This window comes from Pundamilia nyererei, unplaced genomic scaffold (genome assembly GCF_000239375.1).
Source record: "Pundamilia nyererei isolate P.nyererei 1_Seehausen unplaced genomic scaffold, PunNye1.0 scaffold00004, whole genome shotgun sequence".
Classification (NCBI taxonomy): Eukaryota; Metazoa; Chordata; class Actinopteri; order Cichliformes; family Cichlidae; genus Pundamilia; species Pundamilia nyererei.
The window spans coordinates 5,859,637-5,868,023 of record NW_005187405.1 but is presented as its reverse complement, the minus strand read 5'-3'; the positions used below and the strand labels follow the sequence as shown (position 1 = coordinate 5,868,023).

The 8,387-nt window shown below is 40.8% G+C and overlaps 1 protein-coding gene across 1 annotated transcript in view; it reads right to left on the bottom strand.

Moving 5' to 3' along the window:
- Positions 1-926: 926 nt before the first annotated feature.
- kncn (kinocilin) overlaps positions 927-8,387 on the bottom strand; it is an 11,477-nt gene continuing 4,016 nt past the window's right edge. Inside the window, exons 2-5 of the mRNA XM_005721345.1 lie at positions 3,962-4,030; positions 3,792-3,863; positions 2,296-2,389; positions 927-1,074 (exon numbers count right to left, since the gene is read on the bottom strand). Coding sequence (XP_005721402.1) covers positions 1,005-1,074; positions 2,296-2,389; positions 3,792-3,863; positions 3,962-4,030 — 305 coding nt within the window. The 3' untranslated portion in view covers positions 927-1,004. The remainder of the gene's footprint in view (positions 1,075-2,295; positions 2,390-3,791; positions 3,864-3,961; positions 4,031-8,387) is intronic.

The window sequence follows — 8,387 nt, the reverse complement described above, 5'->3', positions numbered from 1 at the left end:
CTGTGGTAAAAGATGAGTCATCAAAACTCAAAAGGGTCACGACCTTTGCAGTAAGTCAGCTAGTTTGCAGCTACTGAATCTATACATGACCGCAAAAGTGTGTTAGTAACAAAACAGTCCTTTAAATGTTTTAAAAGGGTTTAAACCTTCTTGTTGCCACCCAGGTTATTTACTTATCTTGTAAAATATGGACTATATTTGTATATGCAGTTCATTACGTGCTCCTCCACTGTCTAACTCCCAGACACAGGGGGATTGTGGTGTTGTGATTTGAGGTTTGACAATCAAGCTGCACCGCAGACTCCTCGGGGCTCCTGTTGTGCACAGCTCATGAACACAGCTCGGCATTATTCAGCCTCACAGCACGTTACACTTTTTTTGTTGCGCTTTCTGCCGGTGCTGTCCTGAATATCAATGTATTACGTTTCACTGCGGAGGGGGTGGGTGGGTCGCAGGTCACTGTGTGCACGCCATGGATGTTGCCACGTGTGTGTATGTGCATTCATTTATTTGTGTGTGTGCTACTCATGGAAATCACATGCAGGGGAATTGAATAATATCCAAAACCCATCATCAAAACCCATCTTAATGACTGTCATAATTTTATAATTGGTGGCATAGAGCATTGTACCATGATTAGAGGAGCTGCACAGGAGTTGGACTATTGGGCCTAATTTGCTTCACTCAGTGTCAGGATGTAAAATAGAAAAAAAAACTCCACTAATGATCACAATCTCTGGATGTTTATTAGATGACATGCTGTTTTATATATATATATATATAATGAGGTGATCTCAGCTAACATGATGAGCTGATATCACAAATGAACAGGAAAACGAGATTTATAAAGATATACACAGCAGAGAGATTTACACAGCAGTACTTTTTTGTACTAAGTGTGAAGGAAGATCAATACAGAAAAATTTAACTTCTTCTGCAGAAGTTGCAACCTTCTGCATCCAGCTTCCTTCACATGGAGCGGCCAGTCTTGCTACGTGATGACCTCATGGCAGATCTTGATCTGAAGGCTTTAGTTTCCGTCTCGATAAGACATCCGGCATGTCCGCAGAAGTCCTGCAAAAGACAGACGGATCAGTCATGAGGGAGGCTTGCGTTGTGTTCGCTGAACTAAAACCTTTTCCTTGATATAACTGAGATTTTAGATGATCTGCACTACGTAATTCCTCATCTGTTAAATAACTGAGCCAAACAGTGCATCAGTGTGTTATCTGGTTTGTTTTTCTTGTTTAAATGAGACTATAGTGCTGAAGTGTGACTTCAGTTGTCTGTCTTTCAAGATGCTACACATTGAAAAGTACTCTCTTTCACAAATGTCAGTGAAGACCTGAAAAACTGCTTCGTTTTGAAGGTCAGTGCAGACTCTGCTGTCTGTTTGTTGTCACACAGGACAGCGCATGAAATGCATGATGACATGATTGAAATATATGTGGTAGCGCCATTGCCATAGTAACAAAATTAAAAGTGAGTGACTTTGAAAAGGAGGTGATACTTGGTAATGTTCACTTTCAAAAGCCCCCCATTCTCCTCTAAATTGCTTGTAGTCAGCCAACAAAAAGCCCCACGTCATTATGTAAGGCGTTTTGTTGATTCTTTTCTTGACAGTTTGGCTATGGTTTAAAAAAAATGTCTTTAACTCTCAGAAATAATAAAGGTAACCCTTACCTGTCTGGATAAACCTAGTTAGAAAGTCATTCAAATGGAATAGTAGAGACTGAAGTGCTGAAAGGAAGTCAACATTCTCTAAGCAGCGCATGTCATCAGTGAGACTGTCACATAGTAACATTTCAGTGTTTTTTCTCGATCTTACTTTAACACCTTAGTGTTTATATTATAATTTTTAAAAATAGCAAACAGTTAATTAATATAAGGCATAAAGAGCAACAAGAACTACCAATTGGGCGACACAGCAGATCTGTACATATCAAGATTCTGAGTAAAGCCCACGATAGTACTGCATGTGAGATATACTGCACTACTATGGAGCTGCTGGCTTGTGTATTATCACAGCTCTCAAAGGTTTTTGTAGTTTTTCCAAGATCCATTCGTGCCCAGATTAGATTCTTATAAGTCTATCAACATGCTGACTAGTTTCTGCAAAATGTGATTCATACTGCAAAGCTTAGGAAATTAAAAGTACTCTTATATCCAGGAAACATAGCATTACAGTCACAGGAACTATATTACAGATAAGGTATATTGAAATGCCTTTCTGCTGTACTGTGGTACCATTCACATCCCTATTTTGATCATGTATAATTATCAAAGGAGACAGACCCCTCATCCGGGTTGGCTTCAGCTATTGTTCCAGCCTCCACAAAGGTTCCCATACGACTCTTAGACCGTTCCAGATTAATCTGACTGTGAGTCCCTGGCAAGACAACAAGAGAGCATGGAAGCATTAAGTGTAACAGTACATGTTTAACTAGCATGTGAAACAATGAGCACTAGATCATACTGAGAAGGGTTATACAGAGGGGAAAACACTTATTTGGATTGTATAGTCACATATATGTATATAACATGGGCCTTAACAATTAAGGCAGATAGTTTTAAATGAACGCTTAACTTAAACTAAAAAGATAATAACAGATACAGGTGTGGTTAAAAGTTTACATACAATCATTCATTCCTCGTGGGCATGAATATCATGGTAGTTTGGGCTTTTAATGATTTCTTTGAATTGTTCTTTTTCCAGATTGGAATGATTGTACATCGTACATGTACTTTTCCGTGTCGAGCCTGAAGTTGATGATTTTGGACCCGGGGCTTCTTTCTTGGTCACCACTCTCTCAGTCCATGTTCTCGTAACACTCACTTCACTGAACAGTAACACTGGTGTTCCAGCAGTTTCCAGTTCCAATGTTGACACATCCGAATAACTTGCATTTATGAAAATTGCTTGAACTGATTATGTTGGAATCTGTGGTTGTCTAGAAATCACTCCAAGAGACCTTTTCAACTTGTGTAAATCTACAATTCTCCTTCTTAGATCTTCACGGAGTCCTTTGGACTTTGGAGTGAGTGCTATCAAACAAATAAATTTTAAGCTGGCAAAGATGATCGTGATCGCGATGACTACTGAGAAGTAAACGGACCTTGGCCTTGTCAAGTTAAAAGACAGTGCGCATGTAAACCTATGATCATAAGTGTAGGTATAAGCAGCTCATCTAAGTGCAAGAATATAGCTTCAGAGAGGGAATTTTAGGACGGGAATGCAGGCACTCCTGAATCTTCCTGTGATTTTGACCTTCACATATGATTTCAATAAGTTTTAATATGCAACATTTAACTCAAACTGATCAAACGAAACAAAAACACATAATTTGCAAATGTTTCACTCAGTCTGGTAATAGTTTCCATGTTTGAAGTCAGCATGTCAAAAACATGAACCTGCTTTCACTGGAGCACAAACATGCACAGATGCACAGTTGGCTGCACAGCGCAAAAACTGTATGCAGACAAACGTTTCCCCTGGCTCATATTTGTTAACAATTAAGTGGGGGAAAAAAAGCAGTTAGGAAAGAAGGAAATTATATTATTTTTTTAAGCGCACTCAGTGAGACATTAGACAGATGGCTGAAGCGCTCTCTCTGATAACAGCCTGAGCACAACATCTGCCTCGCTGCTGTCAACTGCAGTGTTTCTACAGGTGTCTGAGTTTTTATCAAACAAATAAGGCGCATAGACTCAATGCAGATCAGTATCAAGTGCCTTTGAGTGTTATACGATAGCATTATTAACTCACTGGCTCGCTCCTTCATTTCACCCACCTTCTCGTCTCAGTGTCTCAACTGGCTGATCAGGAGCAGGATTGGCAGGGGCGGGGTGCACTCTGAAGTTCGCTGAGGATTTTAGCCAAAATGCCTTTTATTGTTATCGTGAACACACTTACAAATAATAGCATCGAAAAATATACAGGTGTATATATCAAACTGCTTACCAAAGGATGGAAGGATGTGGTTGACGTTCAGCCAAGCTTTTATGAAGGGGTAGATTGCTATTAGCAGGCCTGGAAAGCATAACAGTCCAATAAATTTATTAATTAAGGCCTGGCTTTACTCTAGTTCCCTTATGGTTGAAAAGCAGCAGATTTACTGCAGTGTTAGTGCAGATAACTGTCACCACGAGAGAGGAAAGCATTTGGTGCTGCAGATGCAATGAGAAGCCTCATTAAAAATGGGCATAAATTGTAATAGTGTATTAAAAAATACAAATTCAATCACCTGCATGGACTAATTCACACCAATCAGTGTAATTTATTTTGTTCAGTTGTTTGAAATGCAATCTCACTGCCTCCGGCTCCCGTGAGCCTTAACGGCTCATAAAAATAACAGTTTTTAATAGAAGTTTCCATACTTGGAGACTTTGCGGAGAAACAATAAGGCTGTTTGATGAAATATCTATTCCCAAACTGAAATCCACTCGACAAAGCCTTCAGATTATTCTCAGTGCAGCAGCTACAGTGTGCGATGTTTCGTTCAGTTCGACTCAAAGTACAAAGTAATATCTGAACCGCTGGGCTCGTGTGCCTCTCTGTGGCACTGTGCTCCAATTCAAACGTTATTGATTTCCCTCTATAAGCCAGAAGATCTGGCATTACACCCCCGGCAAGTCCTGAGGGTGGCTGTGATGCATGTTTGTGCTTAAAATGTCATGAAACTGCGGAAGGAGTAAAAACAATCTGCTGAGAACACTCTGTTCATACTCATTAGTCAGCCTATGTGTTGGAGGCAGCATCGCAGCACACAAGCCCCAAAACACATAATTAGATGCTACTCAGCTGCACAAATGCTGCCAAAGCGAATGTTTCTGTCAAGCGGCTGTGCGCAGTGTTGATTTGTCAGATTCTTAGTGCACATTACAAAGTCAAATTAGTTACTGAAAGATGATCAACTCATCAGAGAGGATGTTTTTTGCATTAACTATGCATGCACTCTGATGCCGTCGTCCTGTGATTGAAAACCCTGCCCTTTTGCTCCTTCTCTCCAGGAAACCGGTAAAGACACTCCTTTATCTTGGCAGCCCAGTTCCTCTGGCTATCAGCTGGCTCCAGTTACAGCGCTGTATCAAATGAATGAGGGATGGAAAACTGACACTGACCGCTGATCTTTCACCTGAGTTTTTGACATTTCATTTAAAATAGATATTCCAGCGAGATATTAATGTGCGCTCCCTCACTTTTTTGGCCTTCTTGAATTGGATTTTTAGTGAATTAACAAATTAACTCACTCACAAAGAAATGCACTGTGTAATAATCTCTCCGGTGACGCACCATAATGTTTAGATACAACTATTACCTAAAACCTTCTGTTTAACCTCTTAATATACAACGTATCACTGGTAAACCCTCCCGGGCCAGGGTTGAATTTTATTTTAGCTACATGCTACATGTTAAATCAGAAAACTGTCTGAAATGTTGCATTTTAAATTTTGGCACTACAGTTTTTCTTTTAATGGCTTTTCCCACTTGAGCCTCTTGGCCAATATATCGATTGGACTCTACCCCTAACACCACATGGGTCACCAGACGACCAGGTGGCTGTTAAAAGGTTAAAAAAAATGTGAAAGCCACAGAAATAGAGCATAATAAAATACACTGTATGGTAATAGCAGAAGTTTTAGCATCAAAAACTGCTTAAAGTACCTGAAGTAAAACTACTAATTTTGCAAAACCTTAGCCAATATTATTGTATTAATAATGTGTATTAATATGTATCAAATGATGTGTATAATATGTTATTCTGGGGGGCACAGAGAAGGCCAAACATATCATATGGGCTCTCTCAAAAGTGTGTAGTTGGACATCACACGGACTTTGTACTCAGTTATAAATTTCTTGCATGAACCTCTGTTGTATGAAAGTTCAGGGCTGCAGTGCATGAGAGACAACAGATCTGTCATGACCTCCTGAAAAATGTCATAAGTTAAAAGTTACACACAGCAATAGCAAAAAGCAGGTTTAATAAACAAATGTAATCCAAATATCCAGAATCGGCTTATTACCCTCCCTATAACTGCATCACCTATAAAATCTTAAGACACACTCACCGAGGCCCCCCGCTCCCAGGAAGATACCTCCGACTGCATCAGCATCGCATTCCCTGGATACCCCAATGATGATGCAGCCCGCCACAATGCTGAGCAGGGCTGAGCCTACCCGTAGCCCGTGGTACTCTCCGGTGCTGACAGGGTTCATTCAGCACGTGGATGCTCCCCGCCTGCTCCCCCCACCACATGCACTGTGGAGCCCCGACACTGTGCTCTGCTTTAACTTGGGCCCTCAACTTTAATGTCCCCGAGCCTCACCCCGCTTCGTCTTTCACTCTCAATGATGCAGAAACACTTTCTCTAGTTAAGCCTCAGTCGCTATATTCTGTTTCTTAAGATACCTCATGCATCTTTAAAGATAGAGCTCTGGTTTCCATTGACATAGAAAATTAGAAAACTAGTGGCTCTGACTCTTTTGACTGTGAAACCCATGCTACAAATCTGATCATAGTCCTCCGGCATCAAGTATCAGGGCTGCAGCAAATACCCTAATTGCAATTCTCAAACTGTTAACAAGTCTTGTAGAGTTGCAATATGCTGAAACTTAAAGGCGAGGTATGGCAGCATGACTACAAAGGCAGCACAGAGGAAACTGTGACAGAGAGACAGTTAGATTACGCTACTTGTCTGATTTGCCTGTGAGCTTGAAGGGAATGTGTAATGAAAGGTTCAGAGAGTTCTCCATGTGGTGGGGGCCTGAAGCCATCCACAAAGGCATGCAGTTGCCATAGGAATAGCATATCCATGGCAACGGGGGAGGAAGGGTGGGTAGGGGGTTAGAAGGATTAACACCGGTGAGTAGGGTAACAAATGAGCATACTGGGTGGAAGAGAAACTGTGACACATTTACTGTTAAGAAAGTAAACTCCATCTTTTCTGGATGATTGCATGTATTTTTAATCAATGCTGGTAATGCGGGTCCTATGTGTGTGTGTGTGTGTGTGTGTGTGTATGTTAGTGACACAGCAATTAATGGCTGACAATAATGACTCTTGACAGCCTTTGTGGCATGTCAACCTTTAAAATCAAGCTAACTTGCAAGGGGCTGCAAATCCCCAGGAGTGAACCAGCCTTCCAAAGAGATTTATCAAGTCCTTTGGGGTCATCCGTCCCCCAGCAGACCAGAACATAAAAATGCCACATTACACCAGAGACTCATGAAACATCCCCATCATGGTGTCGCAGAAAGTGAAGGAGCAGTTCTGAAGGACAGAGATGTAGTTTCTGCTCAAGGTATTTGTTTTTTCTTGCTGTCCCCCAGCAGAAAGAGAAGCACTAGAAGTCCTGAACCTCCTGATGTTTACAGATTCTGATGGGCTAACAAACTGAATAATAATACAGAGTCCTGTATACATCTGATCATTCATTAGGGAAAATAACCACAATTGTCCATGTATTTCTTTTCTGATTATACAATTCACAGAGAGGTTGGAGTCAACTGAGCTCTTAGAGGGTGCAAGGCCATACACTATGGACAGTGCTGGGGAGTAACGGAATACATGTACCACCGTTACGTATTTAAAATACAAAATATGAGTAACTGTATTCCGTTACAGTTACCGTTTAAAAAGGTGGTGTTCAGAATACAGTTACTTTGTTGAAATAAAGGGATTACATGGTGGTCTTTTCCTGTTTCATATGTCAGGCTATGCCCTCGCTATTTTTTGTAATTCCATGCTGGCAGTGTTGGGAAGGTTACTTTTAAAATGTATTCCATTACAGAATACAGAATACATGCCCTAAAATGTATTCTGTAACGTATTCCGTTACGTTACTCAATGAGAGTAACGTATTCTGAATACTTTTGATTACTTAACATATTATCATGCATTTTACAACTACGTGAATGTACTATTGCTGTGTGATTTATTACTATTACTGAAGGTCCGCGGCTCCGAACCGTAGTAAAGGGACCTCTGACTAATACAGTTCCGTGTCGGGCTCGTAGCCGAAAAATTGTTTTACTTTGTTGTGTGGGTCAACTCTGCTTGCGAGAGACAGAGAGAGGCATTGAAAGGCTGCTCCAACGGAACTTATTGTTTCAGAGGAAAACACAAACAAAGCGAGTTTTAATAGCTTACTTACAACTGGGCTTGTCAGGCACTCTTCTTGGCTGCAGTGGTTATTATTATATTTACAATTTTCCAGCTCCCGTTTTTGCTCGATGACAGCTTGTACTTTTCGACTCTCCTTTTTCTCCCTCCCTTGCTCACAGACACATAACCAGTCCATTCTCCCTGCAGCACGGACTACACTGCCCATGAAGCTACATTCTGCATTCTGCCTATTAGCTTAGCACAACAACAACAACAAAAAGG